General features: G+C 36.6%; 1 protein-coding gene across 3 annotated transcripts in view; it reads left to right on the top strand.

The window, feature by feature from the left end:
• DMD (dystrophin) overlaps positions 1-27,648 on the top strand; it is a gene marked incomplete at both ends in the record, with an annotated part of 2,093,893 nt that overhangs the window by 567,843 nt on the left and 1,498,402 nt on the right. For all 3 annotated transcript variants that reach the window (XM_079728248.1, XM_079728247.1, XM_079728246.1), the window contains 2 exons: positions 21,948-22,136; positions 23,050-23,231. In XM_079728248.1, coding sequence (XP_079584374.1) covers positions 21,948-22,136; positions 23,050-23,231 — 371 coding nt within the window. The remainder of the gene's footprint in view (positions 1-21,947; positions 22,137-23,049; positions 23,232-27,648) is intronic.

The raw sequence follows: 27,648 nt of genomic DNA, 5'->3' as shown, positions 1-27,648 counted from the left end.
ATCTTTATTTTGTTTCATCAGTGTCTTATAGTTTTTTGCATACAGGTCTTTTGTCTCCCTAGGTAGGTTTATTCCTAGGTATTTTATTCTTTTTGTTGCAGTGGTAAATGGGAGTGTGTCCTTAATTTCTCTTTCACATTTTTCATCATTAGTATATAGGAATGTAAGAGATTTCTGTGCATTAATTTTGTATACTGCAACTGTACCAAATTCATTGATTAGCTCTAGTAGTTTTCTGGTGACATCTTTAGGATTCTCTATGTATAGTATCATGTCATCTGCAAACAGTGACAGTTTTACTTCTTCTTTTCCAATTTGTATTCCTTTTATTTCTTTTTCTTCTCTGATTGCCGTGGCTAGGACTTCCAAAACTATGTTGAATAATAGTGGTAAGAGTGGATATCCTTGTCTTGTTCCTGATCTTAGAGGAAATGCTTTCAATTTTTCACCATTGAGAATGGTGTTGGCTGTGGGTTTGCTGTATATGGCCTTTATTATGTTGAGGTAGGTTCCCTCTATGCCCACTTTCTGGAGAGTTTTTATCATAAATGCATGTTGAATTTTGTCAAAAGCTTTTTCTGCGTCTATTGAGATTATCATATGGTTTTTATTCTTCAATTTGTTAATATGATGTTTCACCTTGATTGATTTGTGTATATTGAAATATTGTATATTTGTGTATATTGTGTGTATTTGTGTATATTGATTGATATTGTGTATATTGCATCCCTGGGATGAATCCCACTTGATCATGGTGTGTGATCCTTTTAATATGTTGTTGGATTCTGTTTGCTAGTATTTTTGTTGAGGATTTTTGCATCTATGTTCATCATTGATATTGGTCTGTAGTTTTCTTTTTTTTGTAGTATCTTTGTCTGGTTTTGGCATCAGGGTGATGGTAGCCTCATAGAATGAGTTTGGAAATGTTCCTTCCTCTCCAATTTTTGGAGGAGTTTGAGATGGATGTGTGTTAGCTCTCCTCTAAATGTTTGATAGAATTCGCCTGTGAAGCCATGTGGTCCTGGACTTTTGTTTCTCGGAAGATTTTTCATCACAGTTTCAATTTCATTACTTGTGACTAGTCTGTTCATATTTTCTATTTCTTCCTGGTTCAGTCTTGGAAGGTTATACCTTTCTAAGAATGTGTCCATTTCTTCCAGGTTGTCCATTTTATTGGCATAGAGTTGCTTGTAGTAGTGTCTTAGGATGCTTTGTATTTCTTCAGTGTCTGTTGTAACTTCTCCTTTTTCATTTCTAATTTTATTGATTTGAGTCCTCTCCCTCCTTTTCTTGATGAGTCTCGCTAACGTTTATCAATTTTGTTTATCTTCTCAAAGAATCAGCTTTTGTTTTTTTTGTTTGTTTGTTTTTGGTTTTTGGTTTTTTTTTGCGTTACGTGGGCCTCTCACTGCTGTGGCCTCTCCCGTTGCGGAGCATAGGCTCCGGACGCGCAGGCTCAGCGGCCACGGCTCATGGGCCCAGCCGCTCCGCAGCACGTGGGATCCTCCCGGACCGGGGCACGAACCCGTGTTCCCTGCATCAGCAGGCGGACTCTCAATCACTGCGCCACCAGGGAAGCCCAGCTTTTGGTTTTATTGATCTTTGCTAATTATTTTCTTTGTTTCTATTTCTTTTATTTCTGCTCTGATCTTTATGATTTTTTTCCTTTTGTTAATTTTGGGTTTTCTTTGTTCTTCTTTCTCTAGTTCCTTTAGGTGTAAGGTTAGATTGTTTATTTGAGATTTCTCTTGTTTCTTGATATAGGCTTTATAGCTATAAACTTGCGTCTTAGAAATTCTTTTGCTGCATCCCGTAGGTTTTGGATCGTTGTATTTTCATTGTCAATTTTCTCTATGTGTGTTTTAATTTCCTCTTTGAGTTCTTCAGTGATCTCTTGGTTATTTAGTAACGTATTGTTCAGCCTCCATGTGTTTGTGTTTTTTATGTTTTTTTTCCTTGTAATTCATTTCTAATATTATAGCATTGTGGTCGGAAAAGATGCTTGATATGATTTCAAATTTCTTAAATTTACTAAGACTTGATTTTTTTCGCAAGATATGATCTGTCCTGGAGAATGTTCCGTGTGCACTTGAGAAGAAAGTGTAATCTGTTTTTGGATGGAATATCCTATGAATATGAATTCACTCTATCTGGTCTATTGTGTCATTTAAAGCTTGTTTTTCTTTATTAATTTTCTGTTTGGATGATCTGTCGCTTGGTGTAAGTGACGTGTTAAAGTCCCCCACTATTACTGTGTTACTGTCGATTTCCTCTTTTATAGCTGTTAGCAGTTGCCTTATGTATTGAGGTGCTCCTATGTTGGGTGCATATATATTTATAATTGTTATATCTTCTTCTTGGATTGATCCCTTGATCATTATGTAGTGTCCTCCTTTGTCTCTTATAATAGTCTTTATTTTAAAGTCCATTTTTTCTGATATGAGAACTGCTACTTCAGCTTTCTTTTGATTTCCATTTGCATGGAATATCTTTTTCCATCCCCTCACTTTCAGTCTGTATGTGTCCCTAGGTCTGAAGTGGGTCTCTTGTAGACAGCATATATATGGGTATTGTATTTGTATCCATTCAGCAGGCCTGTGTCTTTTGGTTGGAGCATTTAATGTATTCACGTTTAAGGTAATTATTGATATGTATGTTCCTATGACCATTTTCTTAATTGTTTTGGGTTTGTTTTTGTAGGTTCTTTTCTTCTCTTGTGTTTCCCACTTAGAGAAGTTCCTTTAGCATTTGTTGTAGAGCTGGTTTGGTGGTGCTGAATTCTCTTAGCTTTTGCTTGTCTGTAAAGCTTTTGATTTCTCCATCGAATCTGAATGAGATCCTTGCCAGGTGGAGTAATCTTGGTTGGAGATTCTTCCCTTTCATCATTTTAAGTATATCATGCCACTCCCTTCTGGCTTGTAGAGTTTCTGCTGAGAAATCAGCTGTTAACCTTATGGGAGTTCCCTTGTATGTCATTTTTCGTTTTTCCCTTGCTGCTTTCAGTAATTTTAATTTGTCTTTAATTTTTGCCAATTTGATTACTATGTGTCCTGGTGTGTTTCTCCTTGGGTTTATCCTGTATGGGACTCTCTGCGCTTCCTGGACTTTGGTGGCTATTTCCTTTCCCAGGTTAGGGAAGTTTTTGACTGTAATCTCTTCAGATATTTTCTCGAGTCCTTTCTCTCTCTCTTCTCCTTCTGGCACCCTTATAATGCGAATGTTGTTGCATTTAATGTTGTCCCAGAGGTCTCTTAGGCTGTCTTCATTTCTTATCCTTCTTTTTTCTTTATTCTTTTCTGCTGCAGTGAATTCCACCATTCTGTCTTCCAGGTCACTTATCCGTTCTTCTGCCTCAGTTATTCTACTATTGATTCCTTTTAGTGTATTTTTCATTTCGGTTATTGTATTGTTCATCTCTGTTTGTTCTTTAATTTTTCTAGGTCTTTCTTAAAAATTTCTTTCATCTTCTTGATCTTTGCCTCCATTATTTTTCCGAGGTCCTGGATCATCTTCACTATCATTATTCTGAATTCTTTTTCTGGAAGGTTGCCTATCTCCACTTCATTTAGTTGTTTTTCTGGGGTTTTATCTTGTTCCTTCATCTGGTACATTGCCCTCTGCCTTTTCATCTTGTCTGTCTTTCTGTGAATGTCGTTTTTGTTCCACTGGCTGCAGGATTGTAGTTCTTCTTGCTTCTGCTCTCTGCCCTCACTAGGTGCTCTTGTGTATATGAAGATAAATATATGACCTAAAACAGTGACAGTTGGCTTTCAGAATGTGCCTATTTCCAATATCATCACATTTTAATTTTCTGTCATTTTTCATTTTATCATAGGAAGACCTTGAAGTTTTTTTAGACTAAAGAAAATAATCATACATGAATTCCACTTGAGTTAAGTTTCGTCACACATCTTTTATAAGGACATAAGCACATACGATGTGTAATGAATACAATTACATAGTTTAGATTGTTATTAAATTTGCCATTTTTGTATTTTTTTTCTCAGAGACTGCTGGCCTTCAATATGCACCATAGAATTTACAAAAACAAAGAAGAGAGTTTAATAAACTGAGTAAAATGAAGCTATTTATCTGAATAGATTACTTTGTAAAGTGCAAGAATAGAGGACCCTCCTAGATCAATCTGTGTGATTTCCAGTTTTTCTAAATTAATTTTATTGACTTATGCATTTTAGTAGAAAGTAACTAATTACCAAATAATATCTATATTTACCCATAAATTATGATGGTACTTGTATCATACAGTCAAATATATATCTACATAAATTTGTAAGCATGTCTATTTGTTAACAATAATGGCATTTTAAACCCAATATGGTTTCCTCTTTTGTTTTAAGATTATATTTTTCTGTAACATATAATATATTTATGTAACATTTATATAGGGTAGGTTTTGGAGATAAATAAGAACCTAGTGAACTGTGTGTGTATGTGTGTATGTCTATGTGTTAGGAACATAAATTTAAAAATGGGAGTTGTTAATTGGAATAAGAAATGAAGTTTGATGAAAAAAGTTGGTGTCTGGTAATTGAGAAATGTTTAAGAATCAGACATAATTCCCTGAATAATGGAGAGTTATAGCTTATTCAGAACATTCTATAGACACAAAAGCCAAATTTCAGAAAGAACCAAGGAGAGAGAGAAAGGAATATTTTAGGATGATTCACCATGATTAGTATTGATGCCAGGATATTAACCATTTTATACCTACCTACTGGTAACTGAGGCTACTTTCCTAAGTTTTTTCTCATTCATGTACCTTCAACCACACTGGTGGATGTTTGCAATTCTTTGTTTTGGCTAAGTCGAGAAAACCTAAATAAATCCTATGGAAGGTGCTGTGTATACATTTTTCTCTCACTTGCCCACACACATTCTCCCTGTTTACGAGAACACATTTGTCTTAGCATTATAATGCTTTTGGCCTTGACAGAATCTGTTCAAATTAATACAGTGTTCAATAGCTCAATAACAGAACAGACTGTAGTTTTTCAATTTCTATTTTCAAATCATTTGAAGCAGAAAAATCTGACAGGGCACCATTATGGATCTTCAGTACAAGATAAAGGTATTTGTTTCATTGCAGATAATTATTTGTAACTTCTTAATCAGTGGTTTTATCTTGTTTATTTTCTTGAAATTCAAAATAGACCAAGGTTTTCAAAATGGTCACATATACATATTATGACTGTTAATTGCTATTATGATCATTTTGTTACCATTTAGTATACACTTAATAAATGGCAGGAACATGTGGCAATTGCTTTGAAGACAGTGTGTGTAATGTTTACCACCAATCAATCTTCCCACTTTACAGATTCAGTTAAATGATTTGCTGAAAGCACAAAGCTAATAAGTGGCAGAGTAAAATGGAATCCAGGTATCTTGCATTCCTAAGCCTATAATTTAAAAATTATATCTTCTTGACTTTCTGTTAAAATTTATTTTTAATTTACAATGGTACTTAAATATTTTACATAATAATGTAGTATGTGAAGGTCAAACACTGATAGCTCCATCCATCAAGTATTTATTGATGATCTCATCTGTATTAACTACTAGCTGTTATTTGACTTACCCTCAGGGTCCTTGTGGACTGAGGAGACAGATACTCTTAGAACTGCTTTGAGACACAGTAGAATTAAGAAGTGTAATAGACATTCATACAAACCATATGGAAGCACGAAGCACAGCTTCATAAATCTTGACTTAGCAGATTACAGGAGGTGTAACTGAATGATGAACCCTGATGGGTAAATATGATTTTTCGTAGGAGAATCTTCCCATAGAAAGGTCAGTCTCCTTTATGGAACCACATGAGAAAGACATAGAAGCATGACTCTTCAGTTACACATGACATGTAGTGTGTATGGTGGTAGGGGAGGAGTAAGAGAGGCAACTGGAAAGGAAGGTTGAGGACAAATTGTGGATGATCCTAATATCATGCTAACGGAGATATATTTTATTGAGAAGACCACTGGCAGGTTTTGAATATGGAGTTCTGTGTTTCAACCCAAGGATTTAAGGAGCTAACTCCAGAGACATTTGGGCATTACAAGGATGGACAGAAAGTGTCATGCTGAATTGGAAGTGCCAGTGACACCTCTAGGCAGAGCTGTCTAACTGTATTTGGAAATCGGGGTTTATTCTCAAGGTGTCAGTTAAGACCAGTGACACAGACATACAACATAGGGGCTAAGATGGAAAGAGATAACAGAGCAATTCATAAGAGTATATGAGATTTCATAGAGAGAAAAAGTACAGTAAAGTTTGAAGAGGTTCAAGGATAGAATATTTGAGATGATATATTTAATCAGGCAAACTAAAAGCAACCTGAGTTGGTGCAGGCTGGAATAGGGGGAGGGATAGTTAGGTGTGATGATAGAACTTCCTCACAAGAGTACTAGAACACAGATGATTTTTTTAAAAAAAACTTTGAGGGACTTCCCTGGTGGCACAGTGGTTAAGAATCTGCCTGTGAGTGCAGGGGACACGGGTTCGAGCCCTGGTCCCGGAAGATCCCACATGCCCCAGAGCAACTAAGCCCATGTGCCACAACTACTGAGCCTGCACTCTGTAGCTTGCGAGCCACAACTACTGAGCCCTGCACCCCACAACTACTGAAGCCCGTGTGCCTAGAGCCCGTGCTCTGCAACAAAGACAAGCCACTGCTATGAGAAGCCCGCGCACCGCAATGAAGAGTAGCCCCTGCTCACCACAACTAGAGAAAGCCCGCACACAACAACGAAGACCCAACACAGCCTAAAATAAATAAATAAATAAATAAATTTATTTAGGGGAAAAAAAAACTGAGGAAAGTGCTCATGTTCAACACTGTCAAATGCTGTAATGGAATTGAAGAGGGTGCCGTTGGGGGAGAAGCACTGGGTGTGATGTTTTAGAGGCCAACTTGGAAGCTTTGAGAAGGCTGTTTCCATAGAGGGTGGGAAACAAAAACGATTGCGTAGGTTAAAGGTTGAAGACGGCAAATTGGAAGCAGGAAAGTGTAGTAATCTATTCAAAAGTTCCGTGATGAAAGCAAGGAGGAGATGGAATAATAGACTGGAGAGTGATAGTACTAGACAGATGTGTTTTAGATTGGGAGAGATTTAAGCACTTTTTCAAAAAAACTAATTCTATTTTTGGCTACGTCGGGTCTTCGTTGCTGCGCGAGGGCTTTCTCTAGTTGCAGCGAGTGGGGGCTACTCTTCGTGAGGTGCACGAGCTCCTCATCACGGTGGCTTGTTGAGGAGCACTGGCTCTAGGCGCATGGGCTTCAGTAGTTGCGGCGTGTGGGCTCAGTAGTTGTGGCTCGCGGGCTCTAGAGCGCAGGCTCAGTAGTTGCAGCACACGGGATTAGTTGCTCCGCGGCATATGGAATCTTCCCGGACCGGGGCTCGAACCCATGTCCCCTGCATTGGCAGGTGGATTCTTAACCACTGTGCCACCAGGGAAGCCCTGAGCAAGGGTTTTGGTGTACTCTGCAGTAGTATACTATGTGGTAGGAATCTATAGTAAACTATGTATACTGTACTATGTGCTCTATGTAATATGTGGTATAAATGTATAGTCCTTGCTATTGTGGAAAAACGTGCACATACAAAATTGACATGAACATTCATGATGCATCTTCAATAACAAGTTTTTGTTCCATTAATATTTAACTAATACAGTTCCATTTTTAATAAGCAATTATTAGTAGTATTGATTCCTGCTTAATCATTTTCAATGCCTTTAAGTCTCAGTGTGTCTCCTCCCTTTATTAAGAAATAATCTTTCACATTCGAGTTTTTTGTCAGAGAGCAAGTTGGCATAGAGCATAGACCATGACATAGCTGGAACGTTTTAACATGATTTGATTTTATAAAACACGATGCAGTAAGGATCAAACAGTTCTTTGTTTTAAAACATTCGCTGCTGGAAATCTGTTATTTATGCAGAAGCTTGCTGGTCAGTAGGGCTCTGTCCCCGATGCCAAGTTTTTAAGCACTTTCTACAGCTTATTGTAAATAATGCAGAGGGGCAATGGGACCCTTTAAACCCAATTCGAGAAACAAACCTTCTGAAAAACATGGTCTCCCACAGTCAAGCATTGCAGCAACTTTCCTATTTAGAAAAATGCCAATGATGTTCTGAGTTTTGATAGCTAGTTCTTACATTCGTAAAGGTGAGGGAAAAGAAAATATTCTTGACTCACAATCCACAAAATTAATGTGCATATGATCATATCAGTGTATGAATTGTGAATGTTTAACGATTAAATGTGATTCAAAAATAAAAGATGACAGTAACCAGGGATCAGTTCTTAGACCACATTCATTTCCCTGATGATCTCATCTAGTATCTTGATATCAAATACCATCTGTAGGTTGATTGCCTGCCAAATGTTTCCCCCGGCTCGGAACTTTCTGCTCAACTCCAAACTTAGACGCACAATTCAAGTACTCACTCCTAGTCAATTCAAGTTGAGTATGTTCGAAACTGAACCGACTGAGCCCCCATTCTGCTTCATCAGCAGCCCTTCCTATCACAATAAGTAGCAACTCCACACTTTCACTTGCTGTAGCTAAATACTTAGTCTCCCTTTTTCTCACACCTTATATTATTGGTCAGAAAATTATGCCAGGTCACCATGACCAATCTGTATCCAGAATCTGGCCCCAACGTCATCTCCGGTCTGGATTATTGAAATAGTCTTTTCAGCTGGTCTGCTAACTTTGGCCCTTCCCTTACCTACATCCACTTTATCTGCCATATGGTCCTCTTAAAATGTAAGTCAGATCATATCACACTGCTGCTGAAAATCCTCCAATGGCTTGCCACCCACTCGGAGTAAAATGTAGCCCCTCTGTGTTCTGAGCCCATACACAGTCACCTTCCTCTCCCCCTTCATTCCTTCTGTGGCCTTGTCTTCCACAATTCTTGCCTTCTCTCATTCCACTGAAACCATCCTGGCCTCCATGCCTTTGCCTCTAAGCACATGTCCCCCACATAGTCACATGACTACCTCTCTTTCACATCTTTAAGTCTTTTTCTCAAATGATACTCACTCAGTGATATTTTCCCTGACCTTCCTAAATTAAATCCACAGTGTCCCCTTTCTTCTTCTTGCATTATTTTTCTCCATAGCACTTACCAGCTTCAAATTTACTTATTTAATTTGTTTAGTATGCCTCCCCTAATAGGATTAGTTCCACAAAGATGTGGGTTTTTGTATGTTTTGTGTATGGCTGTATCATCGTTGCCTAGAACAGTGCCTGGCTCTTGGTAGTTGCTCAATAAATATTTGTTGAAGAATCACTAATATGTGGTAGAGCCAGAATTTCATATGCTTTCAGAGCCCTTTTCTACAAAATAAATAAAGGTGTGATGTATTGAATGTATACAATATTTTTTTCTAATTGTTTCTGTACCTGGCAAGTCTGCAATTATAACAACTTTATGACAAATCATAAAGTTTTCAATATTATTAGTTCAGTTGTCCCTAGAAAGGCTAGACAAAGAGGTTTACCAATTCATTGTGAATACCTTACATACTTATTAAAAAGTAGAATAATAATGGATGTAACATTACTATTTCCATGTTTAAGGATATATTACCTATAATGAATAGATAATAAAAGAGATTTAATTTTCTGAGTTCCTTATTTCTTCCCCAAACAAGGATATACATGTGTGTGTATAGTTTCTAGGTTATGATTGAAGCATTTCATTATAATTAAGCATTTTTTATTCTAGTTACAAAAATATCCATGTCTACCTTTTTTGGGTAATCTTTTGAAAAAAAAATCCTTTTCTGAGAGGCAGTAAAATACATTTTGGCTTGATCAGATAATTCCTGTAAAAGAAAAACACATTTAATATTAAATCTGTAGATTTTACACATGAAGTTTTTTTTAAATACCATATTTGTGACTTAGAATTCAAACTGTTGTCTCATGAACCTTGGTATGAATTTGGTTATGCATTTGTATACATTGTTCATGCTGTATTTTGGGTGATATATGCTGCCTCCTGAGAAGGTTCAGTTTCATTAAGAAGGCCTATATTAATATAGTCAGCACTTTTATATTTCATTAAACCCATGTTTCACTGGTCCTTAAATAGTGATACTTGGATAAAGAAAGTTAAGGAAACGAGTCAGTCATAAGAAGTCGTGTGTGTGATGAATAGAAAGGGAGTTCTTTTAATCTTTTCTATATGTTTTATTTCTATTGATGTAAAGATAATGTTACAGACATCATTGCAATAACCCTTATATATATCAATACATTATACATTTTAAAGATTTGTTTCTTCTACGTCATTTCCTATTTTATGTAACATTATCTGAACCATGCACTGGATTCCTTTATTATTTTAGCCTATATTTGCTTTGTAGACATTTGCAGTGCTAAAGAAAAATTGATATTTGTCCTGTGGAAAAATGTGTGCTTATGTATTTGTCATAAAACTATTAGATTCCACAAGAACCCAAGGCAAACTCAATTAGCCATCAGGTGTAATTGTGCTTTAGTGCAAATAGTTTTCCTTCCCTAGAGGACAGTCAGGGAGGCTGGTGGCATCAAATGCACAGGCAAGCCTAAAACCAAGCAAGGAGCTTTTTAGTTTTGTCTACCCGGCAGGCATACTCTTTTCTACCCAAGTAACTATTGAGTCATAAGTCTTCTTTTGGAAAGCTGATTTTCAATTTCTTTCCTTCACACTGAAAAACGGTCAATATATCGGCAATGAGTGTTATGTATTGCTCACTGGCAAGTGATATCTCTAAAGGTGGCCTATTATATGCTAAAAACAAAAGGCTTTGAGTCCTGTAGGATGCCAAAACCTCCAGTCAATTTAGTCAGTATTTCAGACAATACAGTTGGAAAAAATCAGTCAAGGCAAATTGCCATTGTATACATTTGTGGATCCCATTTTGGTTAATTTTTCTAGCATTTCTAAATGTTTTGCTGTATATGCTGCTGACAAGGAGCAAATTTAATTTAATTATTTTGAATTTCGGCAGCCTTTCCTTCCTTCCTTAGCCTTAACTTTCTTGTTGAGGTGCTAATGAGCTGTGAAAAGGCCAAATGGAAGAGAAATAAGAGCTCCAGATAATCCATACTCTGATAAACTGCTCCCATGATAATTGACAGTTTGTGGTTCTTCTGGGACAGTGGGAGAAATAAGCAATGTTGGCCAAGTAGGTGGAGCAACTTGTGCTAATAACATTGTAAAAGAAGTTTACAAGGCAATCACGATTCTTTTAAACAAATATCATGTGTGTACCTTCAGGCCTAGGCACAATTTGATTATCCAAAAAGCTTTGTAGGTCAAATTGAGCTGCATCCCAGGATTTCTAAATCAGGAGATTCTAAACATACTTGTGATTATTTCTCTTCTGGCTTAAATGAATTTCCTTTTCCTGATTTATAGTTTCCCCAGAACAAAGACATATTTGACCTTCCTTTTCTGCTCATTTGCATGATTTTTAATTCATCTTCATGTTAAAGTTTTTAATTGCTGCCATATTTTAAAACTCAAGGTTTAATTCATTGTTTTAATTTGTGTATGTGGCAATAATTCCGTTTCCTTCCTAGCGTGATATGAAATAAGGCCAATATATTAAAAAAAATACCTTTTTATAGACTAAGTAGTGATTTTGTAGAAAATTTCCAAGGGTTATACAAATCAAGAAAATGATAACTGACTCTACGCAAGAGTATTTTTAAAATAAAATGAAACTTTGTTTTTAAATATAGTATTGATTATCTCAGTATGTGAACAAAGAAAGCATTTTTATTCCTTTTGTTTCTTCTCTTCCTATTTTCAAAAGTAGACCAAACAATTTGAAATATGCCAATAGGCATGTTTTAGATTTTGATATATGTTCCAAGTATGATTATATATCCCAGTGATAGTGTTACGTATTTTGTAGTATCCATAATTTTATGTGGTGATTTAAAAATTCAAGTATACCAGTAAATTTTAGGGCATTGTACTAATGAAGCCCATTGTAAATATTTAAAAATCTTTATATGAGCAAGTTATCTATTGAGAATACAGAAATTGTACACCAAAGCCAATCATATTATAAACATGTAAAATTCTTCACAGAAGGGTCTAGGGGAGAGAGAGACTGGATGAATCAAAGAATTCTATCATTGGTTCTTGGGGTGTGTGAAAGACTTAAAATCATTATATTCAAAGTATGGCACATTCTTACATTTTTGATTTTTAAATGCAGTTTTACCAATCTAGCTATCTCTGGGAAATGCTTCTTCCCCTTAAGTTATGAAAAATATGTCTGGCAACATAGTTAAAATTGTAGGCTTCTGTGAGACAGATACTGAGTTCACCTCCCATCTCTTCTCTTTACTAACTGTGACCTTGGGCAAGTTTCTAACCCCTATGCATCTGGTCTCCTTCCTGTAAAACATAGACAGTAGGCACTCCTTTTGTTGTAAGGTTAAATTAGGTAGTTTAATGATGTGCTTGCAGCACACCTTACAAATAGTAAACACTCAATGAATTATACTTGTGTTTATAAATTCTATAGGAGTTTAGAGGATGAAAAAAGCATTACAGATTAGAGCATAGTCTACAAAGTGGAGAGCACCTAACCACAAGATACACAAGATGATCCACTGGGGTTTCAGAAGAACATAGTATGATGTCTCTTCATATGCATACTTTATTTGAAATTAAGAAAGAAAGAAACTTTACTAATTTTTAATATACAGGTTTTCAGATGATTTTGTATAACATATGGTCCTTGATGTCCTCGGTCAGACATCTTTAATCAGATGAATTGGTATTGGGCCTTATTTATTGGCATCTTTGGTGTTCTGGATGCATTGCAATGCATGTGAACAGTTAAATGCATTTACAGGTTGTATTATCTTAAGTAGTAAAATACTTATAATATTTTTCAATAAAATTGGAGTGTCCCAGAGAATACTTTTTACTGCACAGAAATGTTCTAGTTATCACATGGTAAAGTATTTGAAAAAAATGTAGTATATATTTTCTTTTTCAAAAAAATAAGTGTTCCAGATATGCTGAACATTTCTGTGTTGGCAAATGGCTGTGCTCACTGTGTCATTTCTCAGACATTTCCAAAAGCAGTAAAAAGACTTGATCTCTCCTTTCAAGGCAAATTTCTGTATTAACCAACAATGATTAAGAAAGGAACTGCATTTTATAAGAAATCTGTGCTATGGAGAGTGCGTTTCAAAAATGGATATTTGACAGTATTCTCATCATAAGTGTGTCAGTTATGAAATCTTTTACATCTACACACAGAAACTTGAAAGGAAAAATTTTAAGTTCATTTAAAATATAAATGAAATGTTTTCGTGAGGTTTTGAATCCATATTATAAATATGAAAATGTTTTCATTTGATATTCCAAGAAATCCTGATTTAGAAAATAGAAGATTAATTTTTTTAGCTAAAACTTTTGTAATACCTGGTAGATTGGGTGCAGAGTGAATAGGGCAGCTAAGTTAAATCAGTCCTCAAAATTGCTATGGAACAATGTGATTAAAAAAGTGGAATATGAAAAAAAATGGTCATGAAGAACCTAGGGGCAAGATGGGAATAAAGACGCAGACCTACTAGAGAATGGACTTGAGGATACGGGGAAGGGGAAGGGTAAGCTGTGACAAAGTGAGAGAGTGGCATGGACATATATACACTACCAAATGTAAAATAGATAGCTAGTGGGAAGCAGCTGCATAGCACAGGGAGATTAGCTCGGTGCTTTGTGACCACCTAGGGGGGTGGGATAGGGAGGGTGGGAGAGAGACGCAAGAGGGAAGAGATATGGGGATATATGTATATGTATAGCTGATTCACTTTGTTATAAAGCAGAAACTAACGCACCATTGTAAAGCAATTATACTGTAAAAAAGATGTAAATTAAAAAAAAGAATAGAAAAAAAGTGGAATATGCAGTCACAAATGTTATTTTGATAAAGATGAACACTTTACAAAATTGAAGAGCATTATTCTAAGGTTCAGGAAGAGTCATACAGGAGATGAGATTTGAGCTGGAACTTAAAGGCAAATATGATTTAAATATGTTTGGGAAAGTATTTTTGTTGTTGTTGTTGTTTTAATATGTTGGTAGCAGAGAAATATACAAGTAGGAAGGTGAAAGATGAAAATTGATTATTTGTAGGTTTCCAAAGCTGTGAGAGAGAGAATAGAGGAAAACATCTGAGACCACTACATGTTAGGGTATGAATTTTGGACTGTATTCTAAGAGTAAAATCACTGAAGTTTATTGCATGTAAGAGTAAGATACCCGTTATAAACGTGGCAACTATGCTCAAGTTGGATTGAAGCAAGCAAAAGATAGAGAAGAGGGAATCAATTTGGGGAGCATGTCATTAACCTCACTTTTGTGTTGTTTTAGCACAGTTTCTCAAAGTGTCACTCCTGACATTTGGGGCCTGATCATTTTTTTGTGGAGGGGGAGTTGGTGGTGGTAGTACTTATGCTGCTGTTGAGCTGTGCAGTGTAGAATGTTTAGCAGCATTCCTGGCGTCTACCCACTAGATGTCCTAGATGTCAGTAGCACCCTCTACACCCAGCAGTGACGATCAAAACTGCCTCCAGATATTGTCAAATGTCCCCAAGAGGGCAAAACAGCTCCTGGTTGAGAACCAGTGGTTTAGGGTGATGTCACTAGGAATGAAAAAGAAGAGGTGAATGTGAAATAAATTGTAAAGTATGTTGTTTGCTGGACAGCTTTCAACCAAATTGTTGAAGATAAAAGAGCAAGTCATTTCAATAATAATAAAAGGGTCTTTTTTTAAACTAATACACACATATGTCTTTATGACATGTATTTTCTACGTCAGACCCACTTGGGACTCTGTTTTGCATTCCTACTCATGTTTTCCATCGCCTCATTTTATAGTATATACATATATACCCTTAAATTCTTTTATAGTATCTTCCCTAAATCAGGAGTGATTCCTCCTAGCTTGTAGCCCACCCTGACTTTTGAGTCTTTTACTTTAAGATGTGAAAAGAAATATTAGTACAACAAGAGATAAAAAACTTGTCAAAAGGTTTCACAACTTTTATTTCTTTCAAATACAGTGAACCTTTATACGCTCTTCTCAGTTCTCTAAACCTTAAGATTAAGAGATTTAATTGTTAAGGAGACCCTGAAGTATGTACCTTGAAGCATGCACACTCTTGTTAGGAGCCAATGATAAAACTGAAGAACTGCCTGTTGCCTTCAACTGACTAATCTACCTGCACCAACAGGGCAGAGGACCGCTCTGGTCTTTTATTACTTGGCTTGAGGCAGAGGGGAGAATTTGTGACTGTTAATGAAATGTATCCAGAGTCTTCCCAGGGCTTAATATCATTTGCATTTCCCTTATAAATGTCAAAAGACCTTAAACAAAGGATCTCTTTCCTTGAAGAGAACAGGTAAGAATGCGTGTTTTAGAATCCAAGCAACCTGGTTTTAAATACCAGATCAGCCAGTTACCTTTGTGACCTTTGGCATGTTATTTAATTTTTCTGTTCCCGTTTCCTCATCCTACTATTTTCTGTCGTCTTGAACTGTTGTGGTGAAAAATGATATAATGCACGTTAAGTGCTTAGCAAATTGACTGACACAAAGTGCCCAATAAATAATGGCAGCTGTTGTTATTGCTATTAGAGATGTAGTTGTTGTTGTGATGGTTGTTTTAATATTGCCATACAGCAGGCCATAATTTTTCCTAAATCCTCATTAGGGCTTAACTTTGAACTGAATTTCAGGCACAAGCAATATTAAAAATTACCTATTTAATGGTATCATTAGATTGAATGTCATGTACAGTGTTGCATGATGGATTAACTTCTCATAAATCACTTCTGTAATCATTTTTCATACTTTGAATAATACCCTGGTTTACATGTTATATCTCAGAGGAAACACAGCAGAAATGTGGCAAGAATGTTTCCAGATATAAATCCTGGTTCCTCCGAACTGTTCTGTTATTTAGTAAAAGAACCACTTGGTTATCCCTCCATGATCCTTTAGCTTTCAAATAATCTTTCACTGAAGGATAAAAAAGATTATAGAATACACCCAAAAATTCACCATCCATGCATTGTCTTAGACTGTGTAAAAAAGAAGTGTGACACATTTAAAGGAGCTAAGTGACAAAACTTTCAAAAGGTCTTGAAGCATTTATACATCCAAGAACAGTAAAACTGTTTTTATCCAGGTTAAAACTCATATCACATTTTAAGGTTAAATTTGGGGAAGTTGCCAAAATAGATCAGTTTCAACAGAAATATAAAAGTACTCAGCGATAGATTGTGCCCTCTGGAAACGTCCCAGCTATTTTTCTAAGAGCTTTGTGGTTTGCTGGATTGCTGGTTTCACTACCTATGTGTTGCCATTTGATGACTTATCTCAGTTGGAATTGCCAAAGTCATGCTTCTAAAAATACACACAGCTCATTCAACTGTGTTTCCTCATAAAAATCATTTACCATTTCAGCGAACATTGGTCCCCAAGTACAGGCATTGCAAAGCATTTCTTGGAAACTGGAATGTGCTAAGCATTTTATATTCATCATTACATATAATCTTTTCAACAGTCTTATGGAGATATATTATTATTTTCTTTGTTTTACAGATGGGGAAACTGAGACACAGAGAGGTTGAATAACTTATCCCAGGTCAGCTAGATAGTAAACTGGTTTTTAAAAAATATTGATGTATGGAGTCGTGTCAAGCCTATCACTCTCTGTTTTATTATGACAATTTCTATTACTAGAGATGAGTTTCCAGACATTTGTCCTGGACATTGCAGGACTAACACATATACTTATTTGTCTTCCCCCATTACTTTACTCTTCTGCTGTCTACTCCTTCACCTTTATGCATTAGCAACATCTTCAAGGAACACAGGTGACAATATCTAGTAATTCTTCGTGCAAAAGGGTAGTAATTAAGCCTTTGAAGTGTGTGGGTAATGTTGAATAAATTTTAGTGTTCTTAATTTTGAAAACAACCAGAATTGTTTCCTCCATCCATTGTTATGCCTCTCATCTGAATCATTATTTGCCCAATGTACTGCAAACATAAACTACTTTTATAAAGACAGAAATTAAAATAAGATCAAAGCATAGGAAAAAAAATTATTTCCAGTTGATCCTAGCATCTCCATTCATGAAATGATTGGTGTCTCTTTCTTATGCATAGATCTTTTTCTATAAGAAGCAAAGATCAAGTTTCCTAGAAAATTTTCTTTGCCATAATATGTATGAACTAGCCACAAGCTAAAGTGAAATATGTAATACTATGACAATGAATACATATTTTGGAAAGCTAAAACCAAAAGCATAAGCCTATGTGTCCTTGTTTGTTTCCAAATTGTCTTTCAAAGATGGACAAAAAAATAAATAAATAAAAAGAATATGTGTTTTTCCAAGGGTTTTGTTGCAAATGTGCAAATGTGGAATTCAAGCAAATTTCTTCTTTCATGGGTTTACCTGAAATTCTAGAACCATTTCCAGTTTTGTTCCATGAGCTATAAATTTTTTTTATCTTGATCCAGAACATATATACATATACATTTATACATAGACACACATATATATATATATGTATCTGAAACAAAAATTCACTAAAGAATCTAGTCCTTAATATAAATTACACAGACTGGTATTTTTATTCTATTTAATTTTAAATAGAATATTCCTGGTCATGACCCACTAAAATGATTTCATGAATCACTGATGGATCATGACTTACAAATTTGAAAAACAGTGGTCTAGACAGAGAAAAAATTACTCAGAGTCTAGCTGACAATTTTGACCATAATCGTGTATATATGTAGAGCTGATTTATGGATATAAATAATGATTAATTGAGTTATTTATGTAATTTTACATAGCTTATTCATGTTTGAATTTACCTTTAATATAGCTGTCTTTGCAAAGTTTTTGTTTTATGAACATCCTCAGACAAAACTTTTAGATTCAGAATTTATGAGTGCTAGACAGCATGTCCTTGAGTATAAAGATTTGCCTTCTAAAATTTTCTCCAAAAATTCAAGCCTCTGTAAATATCAGTAAATCATGAGCTGTTTACTTTTTTAATCCAGATTGTACAGTAGTAAAATATAGTATTGTGTTACTTGAGTAATAGTGTTGTTTACAATTTATCATTTGCAAAAGATTATTTGAACTCAAGATTGTTAATATTTTCTAGAACTTTTAAATAGGAACTAGATTGAGGTTCAGGTTCAGAAAGGTTTGATTTAATTGATGCTTGCTCTTAGAAGTTTCCTGGGTCATTTTTTCTATAGGAATTATCTGGCCGTTGAAATCTGGACAGTGACTTAAGAAGGTAACCTTGGAGCAGGTTGTGTTTCAAAATGGTTCTTACGTGTAGAAGAATTGAATAATAATTAATAGCTATCTCCTACTGTATTGGGTTCTTGCACAAGATCAGGTATTCTGCCAAACACTTTATATACTCTCCTTTAATTCTTATGGCAGTCTTAGGAAAGTATTATTGTTCTCATTTTACATAGGAGGAAGCTAAGGCTAATGATGGGGCTAAGTAACTTTACCAGGGTGACAAGATTCAAACACTGATTGTGTGCCTCCAAAGCCCCTGGGTTTTATAACCACTTTTTATTGTACATAATAAATGTCCCATCTCTTCTCACCCATAACCCAGGGAAGGCAAAATATCCAGGAGTGGACTGTACTTTTTTTCCCACCTACCTACAGGGCTGGCTAGCAATTTGTACAGCCCAGTGAAAAATAAAATACGGAGCCCCTTGTTCAAAAATGCAGGAAGGGGCCTCCCTGGTGGCGCAGTGGTTGAGAGTCCGCCTGCCGATGCAGGGGATACGGGTTCGTGCCCCGGTCTGGGAGGATCCCATATGCCGCGGAGCGGCTGGGCCCGTGAGCCATGGCTGCTGAGCCTGCGCATCCGGAGCCTGTGCTCCGCAACGGGAGAGGCCACAACAGTGAGAGGCCCGCATACCACAAAAAAAAAAAAAAAAAAAAAAAAAAAAAAAAATGCAGGAAGGAAAGTGCTGTTAAAATTACTAAAATATAAAGCTGTTTACTTTATTCTATGGTCTTTCTCTCAACTTGCCATCGTGTTTTTTATTTGCTATTTGACATCATACTGAATAAAGAAAATTAAAATTTTAGAGTACTAGCATGAGTTTTGCTGCTGATTGTTAAATTGTGCAATTGCAGTTGTAAATGCAGATATAAGATCATTTAACTCAAGTAGAATCACCAGCATTGCACAATTTGTATTTCAGAGCTTGTGCATGCCTATGTATTTCATTCTTAACATGGAAACATTGTACAACTAAGCTGTTTTTATTTCACTTCTTGATAGGTGTAAGTTCTACCCATGCCCTGTGCCTTCAGCTTACTGATGAGTTAAGGAAGGAGTGAAAGGAAAGGAACCATCTTGTCCTATCTTTCCCTTTCTTTCTCTGTCGTCAGTTTCAGCATAAATGGTTGGCTAATACAGGACAGAAATACGAGTAAGAAAGGATATGATAGGGTTCTTTGATTGTTCATGTTTTCTTAGGATTGCCTTCTTTCTGCATTGGAAGCAAATTCCTGTTCAAACAGAAAGCGTGACTTCCTGGGGCTGTCAGTGCCCCTCTCATTCAGTCATAGTTACCTTCCGCTCACTTTGAGTCTGCTCAACTCCCACATGTCATGGGTCCACCAGAATTCTAGGCTCATGGGACATCAGAAACACTATATGCAAATGGGGCAAACACACCTATTGCACTTATCTCCTCTGCTCACATGCATACTTCATCAACCCATTGGACTTCACTTACAAAACCCAAGTTCAAAGATAAAATTATTAAGAATTTTAAGACGGCAATGTCAAAAAGGAGATAAAACAAGCAAGGGGTCGTTCTGAGTCTTGGGCACCGTAAAACTGCTCAGGTTGCCCAACCATGAAGCTGGTTCTGTCTACACACATCTCCCAGGCTACATTTTTGTGACTTTTTTCCTCTTAATGATGACTTTTATACTTATTATTTATAGTATTTAGGGGTAGAGAGAAGGGATACACCATGAAACTTGTTCTCACACCTCAGACCTTCAGAACTTGCCTTGACCTTGGGAAGGGCTGATGCGACTAGCCCTCTTGGGGCATTTATGCTCTGTTTGAGATACTGGAGTTGGGTGATTTTGACTTAACAGGGTGACGCTATTTCTGCCAGTTCTCTAGAAATAGATTAAGAGTGCATCATTTGATGAAAATATTACACCAAAGACTGCCACTATGCTTTTTCATCCTAAAGGACTTAATAGAGAAATTTATCATATTAAAGTTTCAAAATTGGAGCATTTATCAGAAGAGCACAATTAAGTTGGTGCTAGCAGCTCAGTGGGATAAGGCCCAGAATTGCTGGGGACTGGAAATTCAAGGCAGGCATGGCAGGGAAGAGCCATCAAAAGGATGAATTTTTCTCTAGGCAAGGTCATGAACCCTGCCCCCCACCCCCACCCCAAGTAGCTTCTGGTTGTTCTACAATGCTGTTTGTTTCCTTTGCAAAATCCTGTTTGTTAGGGCCCAGTGCTTGCTTGCTCTCTTTATAGGGTGTTCAGAAGATTTCTCTCCAAATATTTCTCCAATATTTTTGCTCTGACTACTTCAACTTTTTGCCTGTGTTCCTTACCTCAGCAGGAAACCCTCTTGAGTGTGGGCCTTCTCAGGATTTCTAAAGCCCAGCAACCTGCCATGAGTGCAGTTGGCCTAAAGAAAAATTTATGCAGATTTTCTTATTTGTTCAAATTTTTGCTGTTGATAATTGCCTTCAGGTTAAAGCAGCAGGCACATAGCTTATCCCAAGAGCTCTCTCCCATCACTTGGTAGTACTGGTCCCATAGCTCCTGAATCTCTGCAAATACACAGCCAGGTTTAGAGGTCAATATTCCATCCTAGAAGCTACCGTCACCTCTACAGGTGATTCTCTTGAGGTCTCCATTACTTGGCTTGAGGTGGTGGAAGGTATGGACGTGCATCGCACTCCAGGGGAATCCTTTCTCACCAGATTTCTCCAGTCTCCTTGTTTCCTCTTACACACCTTTGAGCTAGGCTGTGGATTAAGGGTGGTGGGACAGTTTTGTGGTCCCTTTTTATCAATTCCTTCATAGGTGGCCTGGATCTTCTCTTTAGAATTATGAACACTTTGTCACCATTGTTCTCAGCTTTAGGATCCAAGGAGAAATTACAAGACAACTGTTGGGAATCTCAGTTAACATCCTGCTAAATAAATCTGGTAGCAAATACTTCATATTTTGCTTTGCCTAAGATAATGTCTTGTTATTTAAACCATGACCTTCTGGAAATAAAGGCTTAACTCACAGAAGTCGTTATACTGTCAGAAATTTCAGATGTGTGAATGAGGTTATTTCTTTTTAAATTTTACCTTTCCCCCACTTATTTTCATACTGGTAACTTGTCTGTGAATTTTCAGAAATATTTTATTAGGGGATCTTGGGAAGAGATGTTTCCTTTAATGTTATTGCAAAAGTTATGTAAATATAATACCAATAATGTATATGTAAAGGATTGAAAATATGAACTAAAAAAATTTACCTATGGATGAAAATCCATGGCATTTAAAATACAACATGAAGAGATGATTTTATAATTCACTCTTTATAGTAATCTAGAAGAGCTTTAATAAAATATTAATTCGAAGTGGATTCCAACTGCCATTTGAGAATTTGTGTGTATATTTGTGAGGATGTTAAAATGCAGGCTCGTTATTGTATGTTTCTGCTGTTCGTGTCTCTGATAATGCAAGTGGACATTTCTAGCATTCTAAATATTTCATTCGATTTATCATTTAATGTGCTGGAACAGTCTGCCAAGATACTAATTGTATAACACCCAATTTGTTTTATTGTTCAGCGTTTGGAAGCTCCTGAAGACAAGTCATTGGGCAGTTCATTGATGGAGACTGAAGTAAACCTGGACAGTTACCAGACAGCTTTAGAAGAAGTACTCTCATGGCTTCTTTCAGCTGAGGACACATTGCAAGCACAAGGGGAGATTTCTAATGATGTAGAAGAAGTGAAAGAACAATTTCATACTCATGAGGTAAAGCAAAACATTGATTAATGGGGATTTCCCTGGTGGTCCAGTGACTAAGACTCCCGGGTTCAATCCCTAGTCAGGGAACTAGATCCCACATGCTGCAACTGAGAGATCGCATGCCGCAACTAAGAGATCACATGCCGCAACTAAAGATCCTGCATGCCGCAACTGAAAAAGATCCTGTGAGCCACAGCTAAGACTTGGTGCAGCCAAATAAATAAATAAATATTAAAAAAAATATTAAAAAAAACATTGATGAAACAAGGCATATGACTTATGATGTCTCTCTGTTTTCCTCATTTACTCTATAAGATCCTTGTATTTTGATAATTTAGTGTTTATTTAGGAAACAAGATAAACTTTCATGTGTTTGGCATTCCAGTAGCCAGCTTTGGAAGTTGTCCTTTTGGAGAATAACACTTGAAGATGCTGAGATTAGATTCTGCCAAAGACTCAGATAGGAATATGAAAGGCCAACTCCCTTCTCTTGGGTCAAGGTCAATGCTGAGATAGAACTTACACTCCAGAGTACCTGTGGGGTATCAGGCTGAACTACCCTCAGTGGGAGACTTTTCCTGAGGTGACACACTTACTTGGCTTCCTCCCCTCCCCAGTCCTGTTTCCTGCTTCTTTGGCTCCCCTGTAGATCTCCCCTGAGATCTCCTTCTTAATAAATCACTAGCACGTAAGTCCTGATCTCAGGGTCTGCTTCTACAGAAGGTGACCTAAGCTAGTAATTTTCCTTAATTCTTATTAAAAACAGTATTAAGTTTTCTTAAAAATTAAAATGCTTTTACTGGGAATAAAGTTTAAATGTGCTACAAATTTAAAATTGCAAAAAAAAAAGAAAAAAAAGATTCAAAACCATAATGTTTTCCCTACAGTGTCAACTCTTATCAACTTCTTCCTTTGTCAGGGGTACATGATGGATTTGACATCCCATCAGGGACGAGTTGGCAATGTTCTCCAATTGGGAAGTCAGCTGATTGGGACAGGGAAATTATCAGAAGACGAAGAAACTGAAGTTCAAGAACAAATGAATCTCCTAAATTCAAGATGGGAATGCCTCAGGGTAGCTAGCATGGAAAAACAAAGCAAGTAAGTCTGTTTTTAATTTCTAATAGTAGCAAGTTTTAGAATCTTACTATTATTTTGATGCAGTTTCTTGTTTAAGTTAGGATTCTCAGTTCTTTCCTAAAGTATGCAGCTCTTCTTCAGGGGGCATTTTGGTTAGATTTTCGTGTCTGTTATATTTTGGTTTTCACTTTTGTAATCGAAGTGGAGATATTGGAGAGAAGAACCACTATCTACAGAACTATACTTTAAAGTTCCTAAAGTTGTTGTCATAGTTAGTATTTTCTAAGTTTTCTCCAAAAATTAAAATGTGAATTTAGAAGACGTGAAGTTTACACAGGAAATCATGCACATAAAATCACATATTAGGTACAGTTGACAAGAAACTTCTCTTCTGAAGGAAAAGCTCTTAAAATATTAGTTTTTCATATGTTTATGGAAATCCTCTTGAAAAAAGTTTCTCCTCTAATTGGAAATCCTTCTTCAAGTACTTGCATGATTGTGAATTATCTTAAAAATATATATTGACTTAATCAAAAAAGAATTTTTGAGACATTCTGAAAATGGCATATTTCTTATAAAGGTAACAAGTAGACCTCATCATTTTGAATGTTTTGCTTTGATTTATATTGTTAGGTGTGTGTATTCATGTAGAGCCTATTGAGACAAGATAGATTTATTTTTAAATGAAAAGAAATGAAGTGCCAACCGTGGATTTGAATACATTAAGCTAAAGAAATTGTCCAAGCGCCTTAAGTTTACTTAGCTATTATTTATGAGGATTAAAACCTTTAAAATAGGACCAAAGAAACTCGTTAGATATGCTGGGAGGATTGTTATTCCAGTACTAAATTATAGTGTGACAATAGGCAGGGGAAAAACACATTTTTTCTTCTTTTCTAGATCTTTATTGGAGTATAATTGCTTTACAATGGTGTGTTAGTTTCTGCTTTGTAACAAAGTGAATCAGTTATACATATACATATGTTCCCACATCTCTTCCCTCTTGTGTCTCCCTCCCTCCCACCCTCCCTATCCCACCCCTCTAGGTGGTCACAAAGCACCGAGCTGATCTCCCTGTGCTATGTGGCTGCTTCCCACTAGCTATCTATTTTACGTTTGGTAGTGTATATGTGTCCATGCCTCTCTCTCACTTTGTCCCAGCTTCCCCTTCCCCCTCCCCATATCCTCAAGTCCATTCTCTAGTAGGTCTGTGTCTTTATTTTCCCATCTTACCCCTAGGTTCTTCATGACATTTTTTTTCTTAGATTCCATATATATATGTGTTAGCATACGGTATTTGTCTTTATCTTTCTGACTTACTTCACTCTATGACAAATTCTAGGTCCATCCACCTCACTACAAATAACTCAATTTCATTTCTTTTTATGGCTGAGTAATATTCCATTGTATATATGTGCCACATCTTCTTTATCCATTCATCCGATGATGGACACTTAGGTTGCTTCCATCTCCTGGCTATTGTAAATAGAGCTGCAGTGAACATTTTGGTACATGACTCTTTGAATTATGGTTTGCTCAGGGTATATGCCCAGTAGTGGGATTGCTGGGTCATATGGTAGTTCTATTTTTAGTTTTTTAAGGAACTTCCATACTGTTCTCCATAGTGACTGTACCAATTCACATTCCCACCAGCAGTGCAAGAGTGTTCCCTTTTCGGGCTTCCCTGGTGGCGCAGTGGTTAAGAGTCCGCCTGCCGATGCAGGGGACACGGGTTCGTGCCCCAGTCCGGGAGAATCCCACGTGCTGCAGAGCGGCTGGGCCCGTGAGCCATGGCCACTGAGCCTGCGCGTCCGGAGCCTATGCTCCGCAACGGGAGAGGCCACAACAGTGAGAGGCCCGTGTACCGAAAAAAAAAAAAAAAGAGTGTTCCCTTTTCTCTACAACCTCTCCAGCATTTATTGTTTCTAGATTTTTTGATGATGGCCATTCTGACCGGTGTGAGATGATATCTCACTGTAGTTTTGATTTGCATTTCTCTAATGATTAATGATGTTGAGCATTCTTTCATTTGTTTGTTGGCAACCTGTATATCTTCGTTGGAGCAATGTCTATTTAGGTCTTCTGCCCATTTTTGGATTTGGTTGTTTGTTTTTTTGTTATTGAGCTGCATGAGCTGTTTATAAATTTGGGAGATTAATCCTTTGTCAGTTGCTTCATTTGCAAATGTTTTCTCCCATTCTGAAGGTTTTCTTTTGTTCTTGTTTATGGTTTCCTTTGTTGTGCAAAAGCTTTTAAGTTTCATTAGGTCCCATTTGTTTATTTTTGTTTTTATTTCCATTTCTCTAGGAGGTGGGTCAAAAAGGATCTTGCTGTGATTTATGTCATAGTGTTCTGCCTGTGTTTTCCTCTAAGAGTTTGATAGTTTCTGGCCTTACATTTAGGTCTTTAATCCATTTTGAGCTTATTTTTGTGTATGGTATTAGGGAGTGTTCTAATCTCATACTTTTACATGTACCTGTCCAGTTTTCCCAGGACCGCTTATTGAAGAGGCTGTCCTTTCTCCACTGTACATTCCTGCCTCCTTTATCAAAGAGAAGGTGACCATATGCGCGTGGGTTTATCTCTGGGCTCTCTGTCCTGTTCCATTGATCTATCTTTCTGTTTTTGTGCCAGTCCCATAGTGTCTTGATGACTGTAGCTTTTTAGTACAGTCTGAAGTCAGGGAGCCTGATTCCTTCAGTTCCGTTTTTCTTTCTCAAGATTGCTTTGGCTGTTCGGGGTCTTTTGTGCTTCCATACAAATTGTGAAGATTTTTGTTCTATTTCTATGAAAAATGCCAGTGGTAGTTTGATAGGGATTGCATTGAATGTGTAGGTTGCTTTGGGTAGTAGGGTCATTTTCACAATGTTGATTCTTCCAATCCAAGAACATGGTGTATCTCTCCATCTGTTTGTATCATCTTTAATTTCTTTCATCAGTGTCTTATAATTTTCTGCATACAGGTCTTTTGTCTCCTTAGGTAGGTTTATTCCTAGATATTTTATTCTTTTCGTTGCAATGGTTAAGTGGGAGTGTTTTCTTAATTTCACTTTCAGATTTTTTATCATTAATGTATAGGAATGCCAGAGATTTCTGTGCATTAATTTTGTATCCTGCTATCTTACCAAATTCATTGATTAGCTCTAGTAGTTTTCTAGTAGCATCTTTAGGATTCTCTATGTATAGTGTCATGCCATCTGCAAACAGTGACAGCTTTACTTCTCCTTTTTCTATTTGGATTCCTTTTATTTCCTTTTCTTCTCTGATTGCTGTGGCTACAACTTCCAAAACTATGTTGAATAAGAGTGGTGAGAGTGGGCAACCTTGTCTTGTTCCCGATCTTAGTGGAAATGGTTTCAGTTTTTCACCATTTAGGGCGATGTTGACTGTAGGTTTGTCATATATGGCCTTTATTATGTTGAGGAAAGTTCCCTGTATGCCTACTTTCTGCAGGGTTTTTATCATAAATGTACGTTGAATTTTGTCGAAAGCTTTCTCTCCATCTATTGAGATGATCATATGGTTTTTCTCCTTCAATTTGTTAATATGGTGTATCACGTTGATTGATTTGCATATATTGAAGAATCCTTGCATTCCTGGAATAAACCCTACTTGATCATGGTGTATGATCCTTTTAATGTGCTGTTGGATTCTGTTTGCTAGTATTTTTTTGAGGATTTTTGCATCTATGTTCATCAGTGATATTGGCCTGTAGTTTTCTTTCTTTGTGACATCATTGTCTGGTTTTGGTATCAGGGTGATGGTGGCCTCATAGAATGAGTTTGGGAGTGTTCCTCCCTCAGAAGGATAGGTGTTAGCTCTTCTCTAAATATTTGATTGAATTCGCCTGGGAAGCTATCTGGTCCTGGGCTTTTGTTTGTTGGAAGATTTTTAATCACAGTTTCAATTTCAGTGCTTGTGATTGGTCTGTTCATATTTTCGATTTCTTCCTGATTCAGTCTTGCCAGGTTGTGCATTTCTAAGAATTTGTCCATTTCTTCCAGGTTGTCCATTTTATTGGCATAGAGTTGCTTGTAGTAATCTCTCATGATCTTTTTGTATTTCTGTAGTGTCAGTTGTTACTTCTCCTTTTTCATTTCTAATTCTATTGATTTGAGTCTTCTCCCTTTTTTTCTTAATGAGTCTGGCTAATGCTTTATCAATTTTGTTTATCTTCTCAAAGAACCAGCCTTTGGTTTTACTGATCTTTGTTATCATTTCCTTCACTTCTTTTTCATTTATTTCTGATCTGATCTTTATGATTTCTTTCCTTCTGCTAACTTTGGGGTTTTTTTGTTCTTCTTTCTCTAATTGCTTTAGGTGCAAGGTTAGGTTGTTTATTCGAGATGTTTCCTCTTTCTTAAGGTATGATTGTATTGTTATAAACTTCCTTCTTAGAACTGCTTTTGCTGCATCCCATAGGTTTTGGGTCATCGTG

This window comes from Hyperoodon ampullatus (assembly GCF_949752795.1).
Source record: "Hyperoodon ampullatus genome assembly, chromosome: X".
In the NCBI taxonomy this organism is placed as follows: Eukaryota; Metazoa; Chordata; class Mammalia; order Artiodactyla; family Ziphiidae; genus Hyperoodon; species Hyperoodon ampullatus.
This window is presented reverse-complemented; position numbering and strand designations above follow the sequence as displayed.